The following is a 24661-nucleotide window of genomic DNA, read 5'->3' on the forward strand; positions in this document are numbered from 1 at the left end:
AGAGCCAAATGTGTGTATGTGTATATGCATCTGCATGTGTGTGCATAGTTATAGCTGTATATGTTTTAAAGAAACATTTATCCAAATATGTCAGGTAAACATTGAGATTTTCTGTCCCTAATATGCATATTGTCTGTCTATATTTTGCCCTAAATGGCATAAATGATTACAGGTCTACTTTGTATAACCACCATGGCTTCAAGTCTTATTTTCTTCTCTTTAAAATGAGATCAGGTGCAAATGCATAGTATGTTGTTAAGAATTAGCCAGGAGCAGTGGCTCACGCCTGTAATCCCAGCACTTTGGCAGGCTGAGGCAGGTGGATCACCTGAGGTCAGGAGTTCAAGACCAGCCTGGTCAACATGGTGAAACCCCGTCTCTACTAAAAATACAAAAATTAGCTGGGCAGGGTGGTGGGTGCTTGGAGTCCCAGCTACTCGGGAGGCTGAGGCAGGAGAATCACTTGAACCCGGGAGATGGAGTTTGCAGTGAGGCAAGATGGAGGCACTGTACACCCACCTGGGTGACAGAGCAAGACTTCGTCTCAAAAAAAAAAAAAAAAGAATATCAAACTGTGCCCAATAACTCTGATTTGAATAGTCATTATAACATTTCTTTATAGAAAAAGAAATCAAGATACCAAAAAGCCAAGTGATGTCCCAAAGGTCATAAAGTTTATTACTGGCAGTAAGTGCATCTATGAGTGTTTGTACCAGCTGTTTAATTATCTTGAGAATAGAGTGTCAGTTTACTGCCTTTTTATTGCGCAAGTCAAATGTCTTAACTAATTTGGCTAATTATGTTTCTACATACACATGGAAATATTTGGTAGACTGCAATTATATAATTTTGAAGGATACTTTGGAAGAGTGGATAAGAAAATACATTTTCTCAGAAGCTTAGTTCATAGCATACCTCTCCAAAGCCTTTCCAACTTGAAGAAGTAGCAATTCCATTCTTATTTCTGAAATACTGAGCAATTCTTCCTTACCTTTTTTCTGCTGAAAACATCCTTAAATAGTAGTCTATAGACAAATAGTAACTTGCTAGCTTTTTCTTTTTCTCTTTCTCCTTTTTTTTTTTTTTTTTTTTTGAGACAGGGGTCTCAGTCTGTCTCCCAGACTGGAGTGCAGTGACGCAATCTCAGTTCACTGCAGCTTTGACTCCTTGGGCTCAGATGATTCCCCCACCCCAGCCTCCCGAGTAGCTTGGACTACAGGCATGTGCCACCATGCCCAGCTAAGTTTTATATTTTTTGTAGAGACAAGGTTTTGCTGTGTTGGCCAGGCTGGTCTTAAACTCCTAAGCTCAAGTGATCTGCCTCAGTCTCCCAAAGTGCTGGGTTTATAGGCAATGAGTCATTGTGCCCAGCCACTGATTTTTTCTTTCCTTTAAAAAGTTAACATATAGATTGAAGCTCTGACATTATCGAAAAGAAGAATAAACGTTCAGTTACATTTGTCCAGGTGTACTATACCTTTGGACCATCTCCTGTCCATTGTGGTTGCTGAGTACAGTGAGGAATTCTCAGTGATTCAGTGATGCAGTGTTGGCCAATGGTCCTTGGTTATAATCATTGACTAGGCATTTCATTCCATTAAGGAGAATGAGAAGAGAGCAAGTTGGTCTAGGCTTGACTGCAGTCATCGTCCTAAGCCCTGGTAGGATCGTTGAGTAGTGTAGTAGTTATCCTGTTTTCTTTTTTCCTTCTTTTTGCCAATTTGCCTATAAAAAGTGTATGTGTGTGTATATGTACATGTGTGCATTTGACCTAGATTCAAATTCCACACTTAGTCCATGTCTAACCTTGGATAAGTCAGTAATTTTAGCTTTGTTAAGCCTCAGGTTCCACATTTGTAAAACGGGGTAATAATTATACCTAACTTCATAGCATTGTCACTAAGATTAAATGAGATAATGCTAGCAAGCACATAGTAGGTCCTCAACTATGAACAGTAGGTAGTATTGTTACTAATTCACTCCTCCAACAAGTATTTAAGCAGCACACACTGGGTGACAGGCACTGTGCTAGAATCGGGGGATATATGGAATCTATAATAAAGACAAAGGTCAGTCCTCGTGGGACTAACATTCTGCTGCGGTAGACAATGAATAGTAAGTAGATGATTTCACTTCTGATAATGATGGGTGTAAAACAGAGTGAAGGGTCCCAGAGTGACTGAGGAGAAGCAATTGTTTCAGCTCGGTTAGGCTGGGAGACTTTCCCTGAGGAGGTGGCATTTGAGCAGAGTCCTGAATGGAAGCCCCCAGTGAAGATCTTGGGGGCAGAGGAAACCACATATGTGAATGGTCAGGGAGAGGGTAATAAAAGGGCGCCAGTGTGCTGGGCAAGGATCCTGGGAGCCTTGAGCATCACACTAAGAATTGGTATGTTTTTCTAAGGGAAGCTGAGTTTTAGCAGGAGGTGATATAACTGATTTCTGCTTTTATGTTTTTTGAAGACAACTGCTTGGGCAGGGGATTTCTTATTATTTATCTCACCCTACTTTACAAAGGTCCATTTTTCTTCCTTCTCTGAGTTTTAGACAAATTATGAGCTGTGCTGTTTTCTTGAGTCATCAGCTGATGATTCGTGTACTCTTTGTTGATTTAGTGATTTCTACCAATCCAGATGAAAGTTTTTTGTTTTTTTATTAGCAACTTCAAAATATCAGAATAGCTAAATAATCTAGAAGGTAAGTAAAAAACAAAAATAAGTTAAAAAATCTCCAATTGCTTGAAACTGGGAAGCAGAGGTTGCAGTGAGCTGAGATCACACCACTGCACTCCAGCCTGGGCGATAGATAAGACTCCATCTCAAAAACAACAACAGCAGCAACAACAACAACAACAAAAAACTCTAATCTTAAAAATTATAATTATGGGATAATATTATAAAAAATAGTAGTTATACTACCATTTAATTGCTTATTACATATAAAATACTTACAAAAGCATGGTGCTAAATGCTCTTCCTGTAAGCCTTTATTTAATCTTTTTAACAGTCTTGTGAGTTAGGCATTGTTATGTCCGTTTTAGAGATGAGAATTGTAGAGGGATTAAGTTTCCCATGACGACACAGCCAGTGAATAATGAACATAGGATTTAAATCCCAAAGTCATGTTCTCAGCTGCTACCTTATAGCTTCATAGGCACAGGGTTAGATTAGCAACTATTTTGTTCCTTTATGCAACCCAGTCTCACTTCTTGGTCTTCCTTATTTCTGCTTTGAATGACCAATGTCTGGTACCATTTTTTAATGGTTTCAACCACCCTCCTGTGTCTCTTCCTGGTGAGATCTCCATCCCTTTAAAGTGCCCCCACTTCCCCAAATTATTCCTTTTACCCCCAGTGAAACTCTTATTCCTTCAGGGTTAGCTCCTCTTAGCAGTGTTAGGATGAGAGTAATGTGATTAAACTAACTTGTACTGAATATAAGTGTCAAAAACTAATGTTTCTAATGATGACCATGTATCATTTAGGAAGAATTAATTTACAATTAAATATTGTGTTCATTCAATATTTCTTTAAAGAAGAGCTTATTAAATGATTAGTGACTGTTCTAGGGATGCAGTGTTGAATATGATAGACATATCCCTCTCTCATGGAGCTCATATTCTGCTGGAGGTGGAAGACAGTAAAACAGAAGAGAAAATGTCAGATGCTACAGAAATGTTAGGTTAGGTGCCTATGGCATTGGGAGTGGAGATAAAATGGATAAAAGCAAGAGTTCTTCTGAGCAGGACCTTGCGTAGCTGGAATGAGGGAGAGGAGTTATATTATGGATTAGGTACCAGATGAGTACTGGTGCCATTTACCAAGGAGAAGAACCCGGGAAGGGAGGTGTGGTCTCTCGGTAGGGGAAGAGGATCCTGGAGTTTGAACTTGTGGAATTCCTATGAGATGGGGAAGATGTTCATTGGAAAGTTGCATTGGTAAGCCCAGATCTTAGAGAAAGGATGAAGTTGGAGATGTCTTTCAGGAAACATTGGCATGTAGAGAACAGCTCCATCCCATGATTTGATGTTTTCTGTAACTACCTTCTTCCTCCTCTCTATTCCCCTTTCGTATTTTCACCTGGTCAATCCATTTTGGGAACTCTTCTTCAAAGAAGGGACATGTCATTATCAGTGTTACTTCTGGAAGCAGTGCCATATAGCAGGACTGTTGGGAAGAGACAAATTCAGTGCTTCTAACGTGGGCATGAAAATTACATCCCAACGTCAGAACCTGAAGTGTTGGATGAAGATATCATTGATCTTCTTTTAATGTTACTCACTGAAAACTCAAGGGCTTTTATCCTAGACCCTCCATTTTCCCTTTGGGCATTTCCTTGGGACTGGAGAAGCACAGAATGGAAGGGAATATGTTGCCCCAAATAGCCTAATAACTTAGGTGTCACTGTCTGTGCCTTGGGCTTATCTGGTAAGTGCAATGTAAACTGAGAAAGAAAACAAACCAAGACTTGACCAGCAAACAAATAAATTATATCATACATGTCAGAGAGTGGCATTGTTTTATATTGCCTTACCTCAGAAATGCTACGGTACCTGGAATATATTTCACAGAGAAGATTCTTGTATCTTTTATAGGGAAAATGTTTATGTTCAATTTCCTAATTAGACTAAATCAGTCCTTGTTTTAATTTCCAGATCACCAGTAAAATTATTGTAGACCTCTCAATATATAGTTTTAACTAACATTTTTATTGTCACACTAATCTTAGAAAACAGTTGTTTTATTACATCCATTTTACAATGGCTTAATGAGAGCCTGATACCCTCCATTGATGGAAAGATCAAATTAACTCCTTATGGTCCTGGGATAGAGTACCTGAGAGCCTGCAGCCACGGTTCATGGAGCCCCTGGGGAGGTTTCCAATTGTGTTAGAGAGTGCAGGTATTAAAGATAGAGATGAGAAGCATGTTTCTGTGGAATGAATGGTGTCCCGCACCTCCTTTGTATATTCAAGTCCTGACCCCCAGTGTAATGCTGTTTAGAGATGGGGTCTTTGGGAGGTAATTAAGTTTAGAGGTCATGAGAGTAGGGCCCTCATAATGGGGTTAGTGCCCTTATAAGAATACATACTAGAGAGTTTGCTTGTGTATGACTCTTTTTCTCCTTCTTTACCCTTCCCTCTTCCCCTCTGCCTCCCTCCCTCTACCATATAAGGACACTGTGAGAAGGTGGTCATCTATAAGCCAGGAAGAGACCCCTCACCAGAACCAAGACATACTGGTATCCTATTCTCAGATTCCCAGCTCCAGAACTATAAGAAATAAATGTCTATTGCTTAACCCACCAGTTTATGGCATATTGTCATGGCAGCCTGAGCAAATTAATACATGTGTCTAAATAGAGCAAGGAGAGCCTGAGGCAGGTATAGAGGGATGGGATCCCCAAAGATTCTAAGAGTCAGAAGATGCTAGAATAGGGACCTATGGCCTAACATAGTGGGATGATGGTAGGAGTGAGTCCAGCAATGGCAAACTTGTATTTTTCTGTATGTATATGCGTTCCTGGTAGCATGTGTGTTGGTTAAGCAGATCCACCATGCAAGCCTGGAAAGGAACAGATTTGCTGTTTGCCCGAAGTCCCTTCTGAGTGGTGGAGTTGGAGACTTTAGCCCAGGTTGTCTAGTTTATAACCCCATGCTCTTTTGTATATATTAGACACTAATATCGGTATCATCAAAATAGAGACTTGTATCATTGCTATTTTATTACTATTTATTAAGTTGCTATTAATTACTATGACTTTCAGTACTATTATTACTATTAAGTTATTCATAGCCCTACTAATTAAATTTTATTAGAAATCTAATATATTTCAAACACAGGTATAATATTACAACATCTTCGTGAAACAAGATTTTAAGGTTAAATGATCACTACTCTTTGTGTGTATGAAAGAAAGCACCTTCTAAATTTCCCTGAAAGGTTTCTGATCCGGCTGAGGGAGGCTCTGCTGGCCATGGGAAGGGCATAGGATTTGACAGCAGAAGACCTGGTTGAGTCTTGCTTCTGCAGTTTGTTGATCTGCACGACCCTGGCAACTTGGTGAACCTTTCAGGGCCTTGGTTTCATCAGCTGTAAAAGAGGATTAATAACAACCCTTATCCTTCCTATTTCAGAAGATACATGAGATACAGAGATACATGAAATACATGAGATACAAGGTGGAAAAAATGCTTTAAAAATTGGAGAACATTATAGAATTGTTAGTATGGAGGGTGGGCACGGTGCGGGGCATCGTGCAGAGGTCTCAGAGATTGCTGGAACTGATGCCCTTTCTTCCTTAATGTCACAAAGGACAGGAGTGGTTGGAAAAAACTGTATCAGTTACAGTTCCTCATTTAAAAACGGAATAGAGCAAAATTTCTAGCCATAAAAGTTCAAGTTGACAGGTTTGAGGTAGGAAGGGGTTTATTGTAATGGTATTTACTCTGCATTTTTTTTTTTTTTTTTTGAGACTGAGTCTCACTCTGTCACCCAGGCTGGAGTGCAGTGGCACAATCTTGGCTCACTGCAACCTCCGCCTCCTGGGTTCAAGCAGTTCTCCTGTGTCAGCCTCCCTTGTAGCTGGGATTACAGGCATGCACCACCATGTCCAGCTAATTTTTATATTTTTAGTAGAGATGGGGTTTCACCGTGTTGATCAGGCTAGTCTCGAACTCCTGACCTCAGGTGATCTACCCGCCTTAACCTCCCGAAGTGCTAGGATAATAGGCGTGAGCCACCGTGCCCGGCCTACTCTACTTTTTTCCTTATTTGAAAAATCCATAACTTAAATTTCACTTCAGACAGAGAAGGTGTTTAGCATTGTGAGTGGGAACTACTTTGACTTCAGTCTGAGTGCTAGTGAACGTTCAGGAACGACAGAGAGGGAGATGACCCTAAAGCCAGTGATGCCTCTGGCCTGGCTCAGACTTTTCATAGGGGGATCTGTGGAGCCCCATCAGGAATTGAGGAATGGAAAAGATTGGGGATCCTTTCAACTCACTGGTGGGATGAGCCCCGCTCTGGGAACTCCCTGGCTGCTCTAGGAACCTGCGGGGCTGATAGCACGGCCTAAGCCCAAGAAGGAGACTCTGGACAGCCCTGTCCCTGCCATTCTCTCTGTCCTGTTCACACCCCTCTCCTTTTGTCATCCTGTGTATGGTGCCCCACCCCCTCAAGGCAAGCATCCACTTCTGGTTATTTAGTTTCAAAGTCTGCCTGCTTGATGCAGCTCATGTCCAGCTGCAGGTAAGAGGTGGGAACCCTGGTGCACCCCTCGTCCTGCCTCAGCATCGATACTTGCAGTTTCTGTGGCTACCTCAGTAGAAATGATCTTTCAGCGCATTTCTTCTCATAACACAGAATTTTGCTTCTGGGTAAGCTTTTCTCCTGTGATCCAGGATATTGGACAGCTGTTAAGTGGCATTTGCTTTTCTACTTTCATCTTACCCCAGTCTTCCCAATGACTTGTCAAAGTTTAAAATGTCAACTGTCTTCTGATGCCAACATAAACATTCATCCAGCTTCCTTAATCCAAGCGCACAGCTGAATTCAGAAGTCTATCTACACTAACAGTGCCAGTCTGTTTCTTATGGTCCAATCTAGAGGAATTTCCTTAATCCCTTGTCTAGGTTTGATTTCACGTAGGGAGCTTGGAGTATGGAAAATAGCACATTGCTATTACCTACTGAAAGAGCATGGTCTGGCAGGGGGATGGGGACCTTGACCTTCCACTGGCCAACTGACTTTGTGGTCCCAGTCCACCCCTCTGGTCCTCTCCTTCCTTGTCTCTGTGAAAAGAGCGAACTGGATGCTATGGCTCCTTTCAGTTCTGACTCTAATGATCTAACTTTCTTTGGCTGGTTTTAATATGTGAAAAAACTACCTAGCAGACCCCACTTCTTCCTGTTGGCCTCCTATCCCCAGGACTCAGACTTTGAGTGGTTTTTGCTGACAAGTCAAAAATGTGCACGAAGCCATTCAAATAGACCATCTAGCCAGTGATAGGGAATGTGATTTATGATAGCAGTTGCTGGGATCTACATAGAGAATTTTATTTCCTTAAAGCCAACTGACCTGAGTGGAAATTGGGACCGCAAATCTCAGACACTTCCGCATGTACTGGCTCAGGCAGAATTGGTAAAAGATGTGGCTGTTCTCGCTGAAATATTTGCATTTAATTTAATGGTAGCTTGCATATTTGCACAGTGTTTTGCAGTTTTTTTTTTTTTTACATGCTGTTTAATCTTTTCAAAACTCCATAGTATAACCAAAGCAGTTATGACCACTCCTGAGAAAGTCCACCTCAACTATGCATGTGCCCTGGATGCCACCACCTCAGCCAGCGTGCAGCATATGCCCCACCATGCTGCCCATTTTAAAACCAGATTAATTAGCACTGTTTGTGAAAGCTTTTCATTTGACCTCAACCACTGGAAAAGCAAATAGTGATTCATGAAATAAAGTAAATGAGTAAATATGGTCAGAGTAGGCTGTACAAAATGCGAAGAGTCCTCCTCTAGGGAGACAGCCTCACTCTGACTCTCCAGGCCCAGGGAAGCTGCCAGTGGTGTCACACACTCTATTGCTGATCTAGGGAGGAAGTGGCTCTAAAAAAATACTGGCATTCTTTACTCAAGTTTGCTTGATGTTGGAGTTGTAAGTGACCTCGAAGGGCATTTTAATGGGCTGAATTGTGGCCCCTGAAGATTCATAACCCACACTACCTCAGAGTGCAACCATATTTAAAGTTAGGGTCTTTAAGGACGTGTGAAATTAAAATCAGTCATTAGGGTCAGCCCTCATCCGTTATGAGCAGTGTCCTTGTGAGAAGAGGAGATTGGGGCCACAAATAGGCACAAGCGAAAATAGGAAATGACACAGGGAGAGGATGACTTGTCTGCAAGCCAACGAGAGGGGTCCTGGAGAAACCAACACTGCCAACACCTTGATTTTGGACTTTTGGCTCCCAGAACTGTGAGAAAATGAATTTCTGTTGTTGAAGCCACCCAGTCTGTGGTATTTGTTACAGCAGCCTTAGCAAGCTAATACAGTCCTGTAGGCCTAGCTTCACCCTAGTTTTAGATTCCCTTCCCCCACGTGCTCGACAGATGGTTATTAGCCTTTGCTTGGCCACTTCTAGAGATACAGAACTTGCTATCTCCAAAGGCAGTGGAGGTCACTTGAGACTCTTTCAGTGGAAGTGGCAAAAAACCTTACCCAGAGTAACTTAAGTAAAATGGGGACTGTATTGTCCAATTGAGAAGTCCAGCCAATGACTGCTGGTGTAGCTTTAATTGGGTCTCATATGATGCGATCAGAATGCATCTCTCCCTCTATTAGCTCCGTCTCCTTTTGGGCATGCTTACTCATCTCCCCTAGTTTCTGCTTAGCAGAAGGTAAAACAACAACATCTATTGTACTGGCTACTTCTGCTTAGCAGAAGGTAAAACAACAACATCTATTGTACTGACTGCTCCCAAGTCTGACACAGAGAGTGGGTCCACTCCCTCTTCAGTAGAAAAGCCCTTCCCATCCTTGAGTCTCACCTGCGGTTTTGCTTCTCCAACTCCCTAGGGGTTTCTCCCAGAACATCCTATCCAAGACTCTCCTTTTTCCTCCCTCCCTATTCTGGCTCCTTTCTCTTTTGTTTTCGTCAGTGATCTCTTAGGATGTGATGCCCTTAACTGTACCCATTCCTGCCATGTCTGGCCACAGTCAGGAACAGCAGGATTTGTATCTGCTTTTTATTTGGTCGTGACATTCCTTCAACCTGAGTTTTGATGAACTTGTTCAGCTTCCTCAAATTTAACTTAGGGTCAAGTAAAATTCTTGAGGCCTTTTAAAAATTAACTGCTATGCAAAATGTCAGTGATTCTTCTCAGGAAATTATAGTGTTTGTGTCATATGTATACCTAAGCCATATCCTAGGAAATTTTTAAACAAAATTGTGGGCGGGGGTGTGTGTGTGTGTACATTCAGTCATTTGACTAAATAGAAAATGTAACAACAAAACAGCATATTGTGTCTTCCAAGTCGTTGGGTTCCATTAATCAAGGTTCTATTTTGCTTTAAACATCTCTACTTTTCTAGCTGGAGATACACACAACTTAAGAAACAAAACAGATAAACTAAAATAACAATGGAGAGATGTAAACGTGGTCACAGCCCAGTGACCAGCACAGTGATCCTGCTGATGGTGACCACAGTTACACTCTTAGCTTATCAGTCATTTTAGAGAGGAAGAATCTGAACAGAACAAAATGATTTCCGGCTAGTACAGACTCAGACCCAAACTACTTTTACCTTTTCTTTTTATATCAGAAACAATAGAAGGAAGTATTAGTAGCTGCAGAAAACATAAACAGCTAAATATTATTTCTAATTCACTCTCTGACATACAGTGTGATTCTTATGCTCTATTCTACAAGGTTGGGTCAGTGGCCAGCCATACCTGCTGGCTGATAAAAGCTTGGTGGCTCCCAGGATCTTCTTGGTGATCCCTTCAGCTATGCTGTGGGACTACCACTGACTCTGAGCTTTGTGGCTTGTATCCTAGCTCTTACTCTTCTGGTGAGATAGGCTTGTGGTGAGCAGAACCCCGTTATCTGCTCAGCACATGTGCTGAAGTTCCATTGCACAGTGCTTCAGGATGCTCCAAATAAACAAATTGTAATCAGCTACCCATTGAGCTATTTATTGCTTGTCCACATAAATGAAAATATGTATTTTCAACCATAGCCTATTAATGTTAGTCAAAAATGTTGCAGAATATAGACATCTATTTTTAAATATATTTATAGGCCTCTTTTCTAAGTCCATTCATTCTTTCACATACCCATCACTTATTCCTATACCATAATCAGATATCTTAAACGTACACACACTCACGTATGCACACACGTATATCTGCATAGTGTATATCCCTAGCGCTTAGCACAGAGTATGTTCAATAAGTATTTGTTAATTGATATTCTATTTGAAGTATTCATATTTTCTCTCCAGTTTGGGACTATTTACCAAGTGCCTGGTATGTGTCAAGCACTGGGGATAAAACTGAGCCAGCATAATATGAAAGTCCTCACCCTGCATGGAGAATGCGGTCAGGTTGTAGGTGCACTGTTACAACCAAGATAAGTGTTGTGAGGAGAGGCACATGATGCTGCAATCATGTATTAAAGGAGATGGACCAGGCATGAGATGGAGCTGGGTGAGAGCTGAAGAATGTCAAGACACAGAGACAGGTGGGGATGGTGGCCCAGTGAGTCCATTTGTCATCCCTGTGAGTGGAAGGCCTGAGAGCTAGGCAGTGTTGTGCCAGACAAGGTGACAAGGAAAGATATTTCATAATAGAATCTTCTTTATGTCAGCAATTTTGATGCAGACGTTCCTACTGTGTTACATAGACTTTCTGATGATCCATGCAGCTCTTGAAGCAAACAAACACTCTTGTTAAGTCTGACACAGAACACCATTTTCTTTGTCCAGAAAGAAAATGATTATGGCAACACTATTTCCTGTGCCTTTCTTAACTGTTTAGACAACTATATGGTTTACTCACACCCAATCTCCCAAGAGTTTCAAAAGAAAGGAATAATTTAAATACGAACTAAGCAAGAATGTTGTATGGTTTTGAAGCCAAAGTAGAAACCCAGACAGTGATCCGTTCAGGTTGAGAACCGGGGGTCAAACATCACACATCATTTAATGTGTCTGTTTATACTGCATGAAACACAGTGACTTGATGTCTGTTAATTCTTTGAGAAAGTAGACATGCACTTGGAAAAACATTCAGTATTTAGTAAAATCTCTCCCCCACCCCTTGGGCAGTCCCCCAATTCCTCCCCTTAGAGACCATCCGTTATATGAGGTTCTAGTGTTGTATCCTTTTAGAGATACTCTGTTCATGTGTAAGTATGTAGCTGTATGTGTCACTTCCTTTTTCTGACATAAATATTACAATACTATACTTACTATTCTGCAATGTCTTTTACCTTGCTTTAAGTGACAAACAGTTCTGGAGGCTGGGAAGTGCAAGATCAAAGTGTTGGCAGGTTCAGTGACTGGTAAAGGCCTCGTTCTCTGCCTCCTAGATAGCACCTTGAAAGCTGTGTTCTCTCATGGCAGAAGGCAGAAGGGCAAAAGGGGGAAACAGCTCCCTCACACCTCTTTTACCCACTCATGAGGGCTCCACTCTCATGACTCAATCACCTCCTTCATACTATCATCACATTGGTGAATAAGTTTCAACCTATGAATTTTGGAGGGGATACAGACATTTAAATTATAGCATGTACAATCTGTGATTTCTACCAGTTTTAATTTTTTTTTTTTTTTTTTTTTTTTTTTTAGTGTGGACCATGAACCTTAAGATACTTTCAAAAAATCTGAGAGCAGAAGTCTTTTAATTTAAAAATTTAAAGGTTGCCTTTCCCATGGCTAATTTGACAGTAGTTTTTTCCCCACCGTTTAAATCTTTATTATTATGTGATTATTAAAAAGTACATAACTTACTATACAAACTCAAAATCTACAGAAATATACTCTTTAGGCAATGAAGGGACCTGTCACCACAGATTTCCAAGTTATCGTTGTTCATGATTTGCTGTCTGTCTCCTTCTTGGTTTGTTTTTGTATTAATATAATGTGAATATTGATATTAATTGATTCCATATTGAATACACATGCAGACATTTTATGGAGAAATGGGAACAGAATAACCATTGTTTTAAGAGATTTACCTCATGGTTCTCAACAGGGGCCATTTAAAAATGTGCGTAGGAGCTATTTTAGTGTTTCAGACACTGGCATTTAGCACCCAAGGGTCAGGGATTTTAAACATCCCACAGTGAATGGTGGATCCCACACAATAAAGAACTGCACCATCCAAAATGATAGTAGCTTGTTGAGAAATACTGTTTTCATAAGAATAATGCTTCCTTTTGCCCTCATATTTTATCAGTTTATATAAGATTATATTAAATGATATTACAGATTCATGGAGTACCTGAGCAAGGCAGGCTTTTTTTGAGTACAAAGAGGAAGAAGACATAGCCGTTGCCTCCCAGGGACTCAGTCTTCAGTGTGCAACAGACTGTGATGAGTCTTCTAATGGAAACAAAGAGTGTAGCAGAGGAACGGGGGGGGATAGGAGGACTAATTATACCTGGAGACATCTTGGGAGGCTTCTTGGAAGGGATGATCCCTTTCAACAGTGGGACTCTCAAAATCAGAGGTACCAGTGCCCCAAGTCGGATCTTGGAAAAAGGGTGAGAGATGCTGTCAGCCCTGCTACTTCTAGGCAAGCGCTTGGTCTGAACTTGAGCTGTGGCAGCTCCTGCCTGTTGCTCAGGTCATTGATTCTGTGGCCATGTCTCCTCTCCTCTCTGGCCACTCTTGCCACCATTCTAGCATTAGAGGAGTGTACCATGATGTAACTCAGGCCACCTTCTTGGGATGGGAATCCCAAGGAATGCCAGCTATGATTCTTTCAAACCAGCCAGTCCTGGAGTGGGACACAGGATGCAGGAGATGCCATGGAGAGGACGAAAAATGGGGAGAGAGGATGACAAGACTCCAGACAGTTACAGCAAAGCCCTATTCTGCTAGTCAGGGACAGAGAAATCCTGGCGGGATATCCATAGTAACATTATATCATGGAAGATAGCTGGGAGGAGGGGGACAGTTATGAGAAAACAAATTTTCTAGACCAAGATTTAATTCTTTCAAGGCCTAAACCTTATATTTTAATTATTTTCTAAAGAGTTTGGATATATATTTTCTTAGTCGCTTAAACTGACAATAGAGAACATCATCTTACTTAGGTCAACAGTGTGAATCAGTGATTATGTAGAAATAAGCTTCATTCCTGGGGAGGAGGGCACATCAAGTGCTTGTGCTGAGCACAGGACTCTCCACTCTTAATCAGCAGCTGATGTCTGCCCACTCAGCCTGCTCTAGGAAGACATCTATAACAATTCTAAAAAAAAAAATTTTTTTAGGGACAAGTTTATATAGGCCATAAAAGGATAATCTGGGACCAGATGAATGGCTTATGCCTGTAATCCCAGCAACTTTGGGTGGCTGAGATAGGAGGATTGCTTGAGCCCAGGAGTTCATGACCAGCCTGGGCAACATAATGAGACTTTATGTCTACTAAAAATCAAGTTAGCTTGGCGTGATGGTGCACACTTGTAGTCCCAGCTACTTGAGGGGCTGAGGTGGGATCACTTAGGCTCTGGTGGTCAAGGCTGCATTGAGCTGTGATGATGCTACTGTGCTCCAGCCTGGGCAACAGAGCAGGACCCTGTCTCAAATAAATAAATAAATAAAAATTAAAAATCTGAGAATGATGGAGCCCAACCTAAAGGTGCACCATATACTGTCTACCATACAGAAAACTTAATCCAGTTCATATATGAGGCAGTTCATATATATAGACTGTGCTCCAGGGATCTGGTGTCAACAACCAGCTCTTTTCATTAGGAAATCTAGTAAAAACTCCAGCCAGGTATAGCTGAGGAAATTGCCCAAGTGGTCTGTGACCTGTTTGAAATATTGCTTTTGGAACCTTGGTTTGTTGCTGGTCTGTCTTCATCTCCCACCCTGGCCTCGAGCAACCTTGTATGCATTGGTTGGTGTGCGTGCATCTTTGTGTAAGGGCTTGCAACACAAATTGTAGACAATTGTAAGTCTAACTGCAAATATCCAACTTCCAAGTGATAAAAAACAATCTTCATCTCGGGGCTTTCATTTGTATCCAGTGTATTATTATAATTATTTTGGGAAGTTTTGTTTCTCTGCCAGAGGTTTTGCAAAATGCTTATTGCCATCAGTCATTAGATGAGTATAGGTTCTCTGGTGGTGCTGCTCTTTTGCCTCTCAGATCTGGGCATTGTAGGATAACTCCACTTAGGTCTTTCTTTGCTGCTCACACCCTGTGTTGTTTCTGGAATAGTATCCAGACTGTATCTGGACTGGAAAAGTTCTTTCTTCAAAAATCCTTAGACTATAATCCTTCTTGTGTCTGTCAATCACCCTGTCTGGCCACAGATGCTTGATATTCTATGGTGAACCCTTGTTCGCTTTGTTTCCTCTGCCTGTGATGCTCTTTCTGCCCTCTTTGGCCAACCACTTCTAACTCAGGTGGCCTCAACCCCAGAGTCAGCTAAGGGTCTCTCCTGTGTCCCATTGCACTCTTTGGATATCTCTTAGTGTATTATATTTAACTTACTTGTTTATGTGTTTGTCTCCCCCACTAGGCTGTAAGTCCCTTGAAGACAAGGTAGATTTCCTCTTCATTTTTATTCCCCTCACAGTATATGGTACATAGTGGCATCTTAATAAATGTTTATTGAGCAAAATTTATGTTCATTGTGGTTTTTAGTGCCTCTTGGTGGGAGTGGGGGAGGGTGGATTTAGCCATATTATAGTTGGTTAAATTTAGAAAAGTAGGGTCTCACAACTAACTACACTGTTAGGAATTACAGAATGACTCATCATTCATTGTATCTATATCTTAACATTCTTGAAAAAACTACCAGTTTTATTATAACCACAAATCAGCTTAAACTGCTAATACTGTGAATTGTGCTTATATAAGAAATTAGAATCTGTAAGCATTTTTTTCTCCTACTGTTGTATTTTGCTCGAATACAGGATAAAAATGACTGGCAGGTGATTTGGGTTTTCCACAGTGTAGTGTTTTCTGCTGCATCATTTGCTTCTTCCCAGTTGTGTTCCTCTTTATAGATAGTTTCACTTTACCAACCACCTGTTCTAAAATTGCCTTTGTTTCTTGTCTACTTTTATTACTACTGACTTCCTATTCTGAAATAGGACAGTCATGTTGTTTTTGAGTTTTATCATTATAGGTGTTCAGTAGGTATCTGTATCTCGTTGAGAGACTTTTTTTTTTTTTTTTTTCAGTGTCTTGTATTTCCAGACATAAGTGCCCAGGAAAATTCTAGAACCCTGAACACGTGCTCATATTCAGCATAAAAAGGAATTTGATTGTCTAGAAAATGATCCAGTAAAATACACTTTAAATTCCTTTATATTAGCAAATCCCTAACTTTATGAGAGTGAATGTGTTCATTTGCTTGGGTTACCATAACAAAGTACCACAGTCTGGGTGGCTTAAAAAACAGAAGTTTATGGCCGGATGTGGTGGCTCACGCCTGTAATCCCAGTACTTTGGGAGGCCGAGGCAGGTGGATCACTTTAGGTCTGGAGTTCAAGACCAGCCTGGCCAACATAGTGAAAGCCTATGTCTACTAAAAATACAAAAATTGGCCGGACGTGGTAGCATGCACCTGTAATCCCAGCTGCTTGGGAGGCTGAGGCAAGAGAATCACTTGAATCCGGGAGGTGGAGGTTGTAGTGAGCCAAGATCATGCCATTGCAAAACAAAGCAAAGCAAAACAAAACAAAACAAAACTGGAAGTTTATTTCTTCACAGTTCTGAAGGCAAAAAGTCCAAAATTGTCAGCAGGGTTGGTTACTTCCGAGGGCCTCTCTCTTTGGCTTAGGAGTTTTTACTTCTTCCCTTGTGCCTGTTTGTGTCCTAATCTCTTCTTGTAAAAACAACAGTTATATTGGATTAGGACCTATCCATATGACATCATTACCTCTTCTAAGGCCCTGTTTCCAAATACAGTCACATTTTGAGATACTGAGGGTTAGAACTTAGGACTTCAACACATGAACTGGGGGAACACATGGTTCAGTCATAACAGTGCGTACTATGGCAGTTTATATACCCCATTCTGATACCGAAGTACTTTTCAGTAACTATTCAGTAAATATATGTGTACTTCTTTGCCTTTTCATAGATCCAAATGCTGTCTTTCTTTCTGCTCACAGTTTTACCCTTGCTGATTTCTTGAAGCCACTGGCTTCCCCAAAATGGTTGGTGAGTAAGGAATGTGAATGTTCCTGTCTTTTGGAATACTAGGGCAATACTCGGGAGGCTGAGGCAGGAGAATGGCGTAAACCCGGGAGGCAGAGCTTGCAGTGAGCTGAGATCCGGCCACTGCACTCCAGCCTGGGCGACAGAGCGAGACTCCGTCTCAAAAAAAAAAAAAAAAAAAAAAAAAAAAAGTTTTGTCAGAAACCAAAGAGTATTTACTTGGATACTTTAAGATGATGATGATGAATCAGTTTTTGAGTGCTTATTTTGGGCGAATCATTGTGTCGTTTTCACAACAAACCTACAGAATACATGTTTTTATCCCCACCTGATATATGAGGAAACTGAGGCTCAGAGAGATGAAGTAACCTTGACCTGGATACTTCTTATTTTGTGTTTTATTTTTTAGGGTACCTGTTTGCTCCTAAAGGACTATCAATTGTGAAAGTAGAAATGTGGGAAAGAAGTGAAGGCTATAGGAAGTTCATAGCCACTCAGCTTGTTGGTGGCAATCTGAGACCTAAGGGTCCCAGAAGTTGTGAAGCAGTCACTCTAGTAACTGAATTCCATCTGGGGAGAGGTTTGAAGGCAAAGCACAATCTACCTCCTAAACTGGATCAATTGACACTGGGTTATTTTAAGCCAGGAGTTTTGGACTATGGCCTGGATTGAATTACAGTTGTCATGGCAACCCTGATTCAGAGGTGGGCTCAAAAGATAGCTTCAGGATAGGCAATTTGTGAACACTAGGAAAGTGGATTACCAAAATTGTTTTATGATGGGATTATATGACAGTGTTACTGGGGACAGCTTGGAATGAGTTAGACCACTGGTTCTCCACCCTGGTTCAGTAAGAAAAGAACCTGGAGAACTTTCAAAATGCCTGGGTTTCAACCGTGGAGATCTTTATTGAGATAGGTGTGGGCCTTGGCATCGGTAATTGTAAACAGTTACTAGAGTAAATCTGATGTCTAGGCAAGGTTAAGAATTAAGGAGCTGGCTCATGCCTGTAATTCCAGCATTTTGGGAGGCCGAGGTGGGCGGACCACCTGAGGTCAGGAGTTTGAGACCAACCTGGCCAACATAGCGAAACCCCGTCTCTACTAAAAATACAAAAATTAGCCGGGCGTGGTGGCACATGCCTGTTATCCCAGCTATCAGGAGGCTGAAGCGGGAGAACTGCTTGAACCTGGGAGGTAGAGGTTGCGGTGAGCTGAGATCATGCCACTGCACCCTAGCCTCGGCAACAGAGCGAGACTCTATCTCAAAAAAAGAAAAAGAATTAAGGAATGAGGCCAAGTCAATGGCAAGCTGTGGCCCACTGACCAAATCTGGCCTGCTGCCTGTTTTTATGTGGCCCGTGAACTAAGAATAACAGTTTCTACATTTTTAAATGGTCGAAAAAAATCACAAGAAGAATAAGATTTTGTGACACATGAAAATTATTTTATGAAATCTGCATTTCAGTGTTCATAATTCAGCTCTCATTGGAACATGGCCATGCTCATTCAGTTACATATTGCCTGTGGCTGCTTTCATGCTATAGCAGCAGAGCTGAGGAGTTGTAACAGAGACCATGTAGCTTGTGAAGCCTAAACTGTTTTAATGTGTCGTCCTTTATAGAAAAATGTTTGCTGACCCCTGAGTTAGGCTAAAGAGAGGCCATCCACAGGGCTGGCTTAGAATTTGTAAAAGGAGGCACAGGTTTGTGTAACTTGTGTGTTCATGTAGTACATTTTGCATTTTAATTTCCTGTGGCTTTTTTTCCCCCTAGCAGAGGGAAATTGATGAATCTATAGCAAGTTTGTTCAATAAAATTTTCATTAAAGCAGATTGAAACGTACTTTTCTCCTCAAAACACGCAAGTACAAAGAACATACTGTCCATAGAACAAGATGACCCAGATTTTTTGTAATACTTCACTGAGAATCTGCTAAATCTCTCTAATATCTATTGCCTATTTCATCCTTGCCCCTCAACCTTTTCTTTTTTGTATTTTTTTCATCTTTCTTTTTCATATGTGAGATTAGTGATAGCGGGGTGTCTGAGAGCATTTCCCTTTGTTGATTCAGTGTTGGGAAAAAGGGAACAGTGTTCATAGGAATGATTTTTTTTTTTTTTTTTTTTGAGACAGGGTCTTGCTCTGTTTCTCAGGCTGGAGTGCAGTGGTGGGATTATGGCTCAGGGCAGCCTAGACCTCCCAGGCTCAAGCAATCCTACCTCAGCCTCCCAAGTAGCTGGGACTATAGGTGTGCGCCACCAAGCCTGGCTATTTTTTTTTTTCTTGGTAGAGACAGGGTCTCACTATGTTGCCCAGGCTGGTCTTGAACTCTTGGACTCAAGTGATCCTCCTGCCTCAGCCTCCCTGGGTGCTCAGATTACAGGCATGAGCCAACACACTCAGTCAGGGATGATTTTAACATAAAAAGCAAGATTAGGAAAATACCACTGATTGTCATGTTGGCTTATTTCTTTTACCTTTTACTTTTCATCAAATTGGATTCAGAGAACAGAGCATTAAGGTTAGGAAAATTAACAGAAAATAGAAAACAAGGGAGAAAGATAAATCCCTACCATTAGGGTGTGTTTTTGTGCAGAGAAGTAGCCACTCTTTCCTTCCAAACCAGCCCATCCAGTTCAGAATGAGAGATTGAAACCTTGTACTTGGGTGCAGCACTTTCGGCCTTTGCTTATTTTATTTCTACTTATACTTTTGGTAGTGGTAATGGTAGGGGTGGGAGAATGCAAGAGGTTGGTGTATATTTATTAGTTTTGTAAACATACGATACCACGGATTTTTTAAAAGATGAACATGTATCCATTGAACTGATAGGAGAAACTATTTGACTTCCAAATAGTTGATAGTAGTGAATGAGTGATCGTTTTCAATGACCTTGAGAGTCTCCCTGTGAAACTGCTTGGTGTCTTGGGTACTGTGAGCAAGGCCACATTCATGTTTACATATTCTCATTTTTATCCTTCCTTCCCCCATTGTAGTGAAGTGGCTACAATCCCAGGCATATTTCTTCTACAGCCACCTGGAAGGAAGCCAGTAATGTCATTACAGATGGCAGTGTGCCCAGACTATCTTAAAAAAGCATCATCTCTGCTACGAATTAAGTTTCAGGAAGGGTGATGTTCGCTTTTATATTAACAAACATTTTGAAAAGGCTGAGGGCAGATATGTTAGAAGCAATCTTCTTCCTAAATTCATGCTTAAATGTAATTGTCCTTCAGTTTTCCCACTCCTGCTGGATGATGGGTGGTTTGGGGAAGGAAAAGGTAGGTAATATTTGCTCGTTTTGTATTCATATTAGATTTTGTATTAGGGCCTCAGTTTATTTTCCTTTGCTTTTTTTTTTTTTTTTCTTTTTAGGGTTCTGTACATTGGTCTGGCCTGCAATACAGCTCGCTATATTTATATTTCCTACCTGGAGAATGCCTGGACTGTTCTCCCCATGGAAGTTCTTCAAGGTAAGTTAACAGCTGGGATTGAAATTATTTCTCTACCTTCCCTGAGCTGTGGCTAAAAGCCCAGTGGCCTTCAGCATCTGATTCTATAAAGGAAGGGCAGGCCTACTGTTTCATGTGATTTTGAAGTGGTTGTTAAGGAAGAGATGACATCAGGAGGGATGGTTTCTCGGTTACCTGAGTGCTGCTCTATGTTGAGCCAAACAAAGCTGGACTTGACCCACACCCTTGTGATTAAACAACGGAAGAGGAACTCTAGAATAAACTCCTGTGCACAACTGTTAGACATGGACATCCAAGGGTGGTTTTAAAATATAAAAATATTTATCTTTTAAAGTTGTTGGTGTTTTTAGTTTTGTAGGTTAACTATACTTACTGAAAAAAGATTGTTGTCATAATTATTTTATCTCTTCAGTTATTTTTATCACATCTGGTGACTTATAACTAAAGCTTTATAGCCACATTGTTGTTTTTCCATGAACTTAAAAAAATCTCTGCTCAAATGCCCTGCCCTGAATGCTTCTCTCTGCTTCAGTGTACTGTTTCCCATCAAGACACAACTGAAAAATTTCTGGAAGGCTCTCGTCATGTAGCTGAAGAGTGCCAAAGAAATGGATTACTATTCAAAACTCATTGCCATGTTAGCTCATATAGTAATGACTACATCCTGAAAAGTCCTGATTGGCATCATGATTAAAATAAAGGTTCAGGACAAGATCGCTGGAGTTGAGTGACAGCCCAGGCTACTAAATCATTAATTGCACTAAACAGTCTGTGATTATATACAATTTCATTAGCTTTATAGATTGCCATTATCATTTTCCCTTACCCTAAGGAGACAAATACGGTACAATCAATGTAATTAATTTCTTGTCATGATGAAAGATTGAGAATTTCAATCTTTTAAGGTGAAAGATTAATAATTATACATCTAAACAGAATGTACAAAATGCCAGCTCATTCATCAAATTCCATCATAGCAATGAAAAAAGAACTTATCCTAATTGAAAGGAGATATAATTTATATTCACATTATAATTATAAAACTCAAGTGTGTATATATATATATACTTGAAGATGCTTTTCTCAGATTTGATGCAATGGTGTAGCTAGTGAAAGGAGATTTTGTTTACAAATATATAGAAAATGGAAACTTGGTCTTATAATAAGAAATTATTGTTTCTAATAATTAGAACTCTGGATGGGTCTTGAGGGGAGGCACACATCTCAGCTTTGTGTCATTTAAGAATAACAATGCATTAAACAGAAACTGCAGGTGAGAATGATTCAATAACAAGGTAATATATGCAACACAGTTCTTAGGATTTCCCACCTCTGGTTCCTGTTCTATCCTGACCTGGCTTAATCGCTTTGTTTATTGGTATGCTACAGTATGCAGACTCTATAAATAAAGATTTGTATACCTACAGAACAGAAACGACTATATATTGTAATTATACATACATATAACTTTTTTATCCTTTTAGTTTAAAATGAATTAGGTGGAAAAGGACAGCTTCCGTAAGTGACTCAGGAACAGAGAACAGCCATGAAATGGTTAAAGAACAACAGAATAATTTTATAAGAGGAAAAAAAAATGTTGTGTGAATTTAAAAATGCATTTTTCCTGTTAATCTATTAAAGATAAATTAAATGGTGACTAAGAGCCAGGCAGTATGCTGGGTGCTGAGAATGTAATAAAATATATACATATATTAACTCAGGCCCCAAGGTCTCACCATCTGTTCTGGAAGCCAGATGCGTAAACACATAACTATACAGCATGTTAGATGGAATCATAGAAAAATGTGCTAGGTAACAGATAAGGAGCTTACCCTAAGGACAATAATTAACTTTGTGAAGCAGGGAGTGGGAGGATGAAGAATCACATAAGCCAGACTCTGAAGGGCAAATAGGAATCCACCACGTGGCCTAAAGGGAGTAGGCATTCCAGCATGGGGGAAGAACTGTGTGCGAAGACACAGAAGAGGACAGAATGGCCTCTTCAGGGAGCATAAGTGGTGTTCCAGGGCTAGGGCTTGAAGCATTTATCATCTCGCTGCCAACGCAGGACATGTTTTATAATACTTGTATGCACCTCAGGGGTATTATCCCAGGATTTAGGGAGCTGGCCATGCTCTGAATCTAAACAGGAATTCTGCTTCCTAGGGCAGGCTACGATACATACTTCTGTGTTTCATTTTATTCTCCCCTATGCCAGTAGAAACCTAGTTACTGATCTGAAGCCAGCGAAGAGGATCTGTAAATACAGCCTTCTAGTCCAACAGAGGCCTCTGTGACCAGTTTCCACAGAGCTCTTTGTTTCTAATGCTGGAGGAGATGGTTTCATTCCCTGGCAGAAGTGAGTTCTGAGTATTTTGACTGTACAACAAAATCAAAATCACTTGCCTTTGTTTGACCCATGCCCACCCCATGGAAAACAGTGGATTATTCATGTGGAATAAATCCTGCATCACAGGAATACATTTCTGACTGAAGAGGTTTGTTTTGCTAGTTTGGATTCGTCTGCCTTTACAAGGCTTGTCCAAATGGCTTTCAAGTCCCTGTGCTTAAAGGAGACTCTATTTAGGATGCAGTAAGGCAGGACATGATTACAACAAAACACTGATTTCATTATAGGACAAGCCCACTGTCACAATCTATAGCCCTTAATTCCTTGACTAGAAATGTTACCAGTTAACTGCCAAAGACCTAGTCTGGGGAAGGGGAAGGCTGGGGAATGGGATGTTGTCTGTCATCATTGGGCATCTTGACTCTGAAAAATCAGCACTTCTGTTTTTTGGTTCCCAGCCAGAACCATACAAGAGGGTCTTCCTTAAAAAAAAAAAAAAATAATAATAATAATAATAAGCAAAGTCTGTCTCTTTATCCTACCACCCTTGCTTTATCCCCAAAACACCATGAGAATTAGTACTATCTAGTGGGTAGCTGAAAGGGAGAAGACAAAAGATGTGCCTCATTCTATAGCCCCCACTACCCAGCCCTTCCTCTTTGGGGTTGCATGTAACTGCTGGTGGAGGATTCCTTGTTATCTTCAGTCTTGGAGTTTCTTGATTGTCCTCTCAGGCCATGTTGGTAATAATTAGCAGATGGGTTTGTGAAGAAACAAATTTCCTCTTCCCCAGGCCTATAGGAAGGAGGCTATTCAGGCCTTTATTTGGGGATCAAGGTAAGGACAGTATCCAGCAGGATGCTGTTTGGAATTGTGAGGTTATTTCTTTCCCATGATCTTTCTCATGTTCAGTAAACATTCTCTTGCAGCCATATCTTTTTAGCAATTCAGCTACCATTTGCAGCAAACATGTTATTCAGTAGGCAACTGGTAATACCATATAAAGAAGCAGAAACCATATTTCCTCCTTATAAGAAATCTGCAGTGTATTTAAAAAAGAGACAGTGAGTCTAAGTGCTTAAAAGCATTGCTGGATGATGGTGGTGGTGAATAGTTTATATTTATTTCTCAAGATCTCATTTTAAAAACCCATAGGAATTTTCTCCTTTTATTTTGTACAAAGAACAATTAAACATTCATGATTTTGATCAAGAATATAAATATTTGATTAAAATAAAGCCCAAACTTGTTATTCTCCTTCCTGTATGGGTATTGGTTGCAAATCCTTGCAAAACTCAGAGATGAGTGTTAGTGTTAGTTCTGAGCAAGAATCAGAATTACCCTTGCTATTAAAATGTATTTGAGGAGAGTAAAGCTCTCCTAGGGGCTGCTATAACTGAAGAGGTCCTTTTGAGTTACTTGAATTAATGACTCCAGCACTGAGGAGTGAAAACGAGGTCTGGGTCAGCTCTCTCTCTGTAGGATGCTCTATCAGTGGGAGCCGGGTTAAGATTTTGATGAAAGATGGTTTTTTAATGTCATCAGGGGGACTTGAGCTGACATTTATAAAGCGTTTTTCTGTTTGTCTTATTTAGCATGCTTATTCAGCCAAATAAGAACCATGCTTTCAGCATGGGCTGAAACCTTGTCTCTGCAAAATATTTAAAAATCAGCTGGGCATGGTGGTGTGCACCTGTGGTTCCGGCTACTGGGGAGGCTCAGGTGGAAGGATTGCCTGAGCCCAAAAGGTTGAAGCTGCAGTGACCTGTGATTGCAGCACTGCATTCCACCCTGGGCAACACAGTGAGACCCTGTCTCAAAACAACAACAAACAAAGCACATTTTCCTCCTTTTATGCTCTGGAAGAGCATGGGGAAGAAATACCAGTTTTATTTTCTAACTTAGTTTAAACCCTTGAACATAAAGACC

The 24661-nt window shown here is 40.6% G+C and overlaps 2 protein-coding genes across 7 annotated transcripts in view; one reads left to right on the top strand and one right to left on the bottom strand.

Annotated features, from left to right (window-relative positions):
* MFSD6 (major facilitator superfamily domain containing 6) overlaps window positions 1–24661 on the top strand; it is a 91869-nt gene that overhangs the window by 40682 nt on the left and 26526 nt on the right. For all 6 annotated transcript variants that reach the window (XR_004176601.1, XR_004176602.1, XM_009199303.3 and 3 more), the window contains exon 3: window positions 20285–20382. Coding sequence is in view for 4 of the 6 variants with exons in the window: in XM_009199303.3 (XP_009197567.2) it covers window positions 20285–20382 (98 nt within the window). In the remaining 2 variants the exon portion in view is untranslated. The remainder of the gene's footprint in view (window positions 1–20284; window positions 20383–24661) is intronic.
* Window positions 4688–24661, bottom strand: part of NEMP2 (nuclear envelope integral membrane protein 2) — a 74098-nt gene continuing 54124 nt past the window's right edge. Inside the window, exon 9 of the mRNA XM_031651427.1 lies at window positions 4688–6089. Within this exon, the coding sequence (XP_031507287.1) occupies window positions 6086–6089 (4 nt within the window). The 3' untranslated portion in view covers window positions 4688–6085. The remainder of the gene's footprint in view (window positions 6090–24661) is intronic.

This window comes from Papio anubis, chromosome 10 (assembly GCF_008728515.1).
Source record: "Papio anubis isolate 15944 chromosome 10, Panubis1.0, whole genome shotgun sequence".
In the NCBI taxonomy this organism is placed as follows: Eukaryota; Metazoa; Chordata; class Mammalia; order Primates; family Cercopithecidae; genus Papio; species Papio anubis.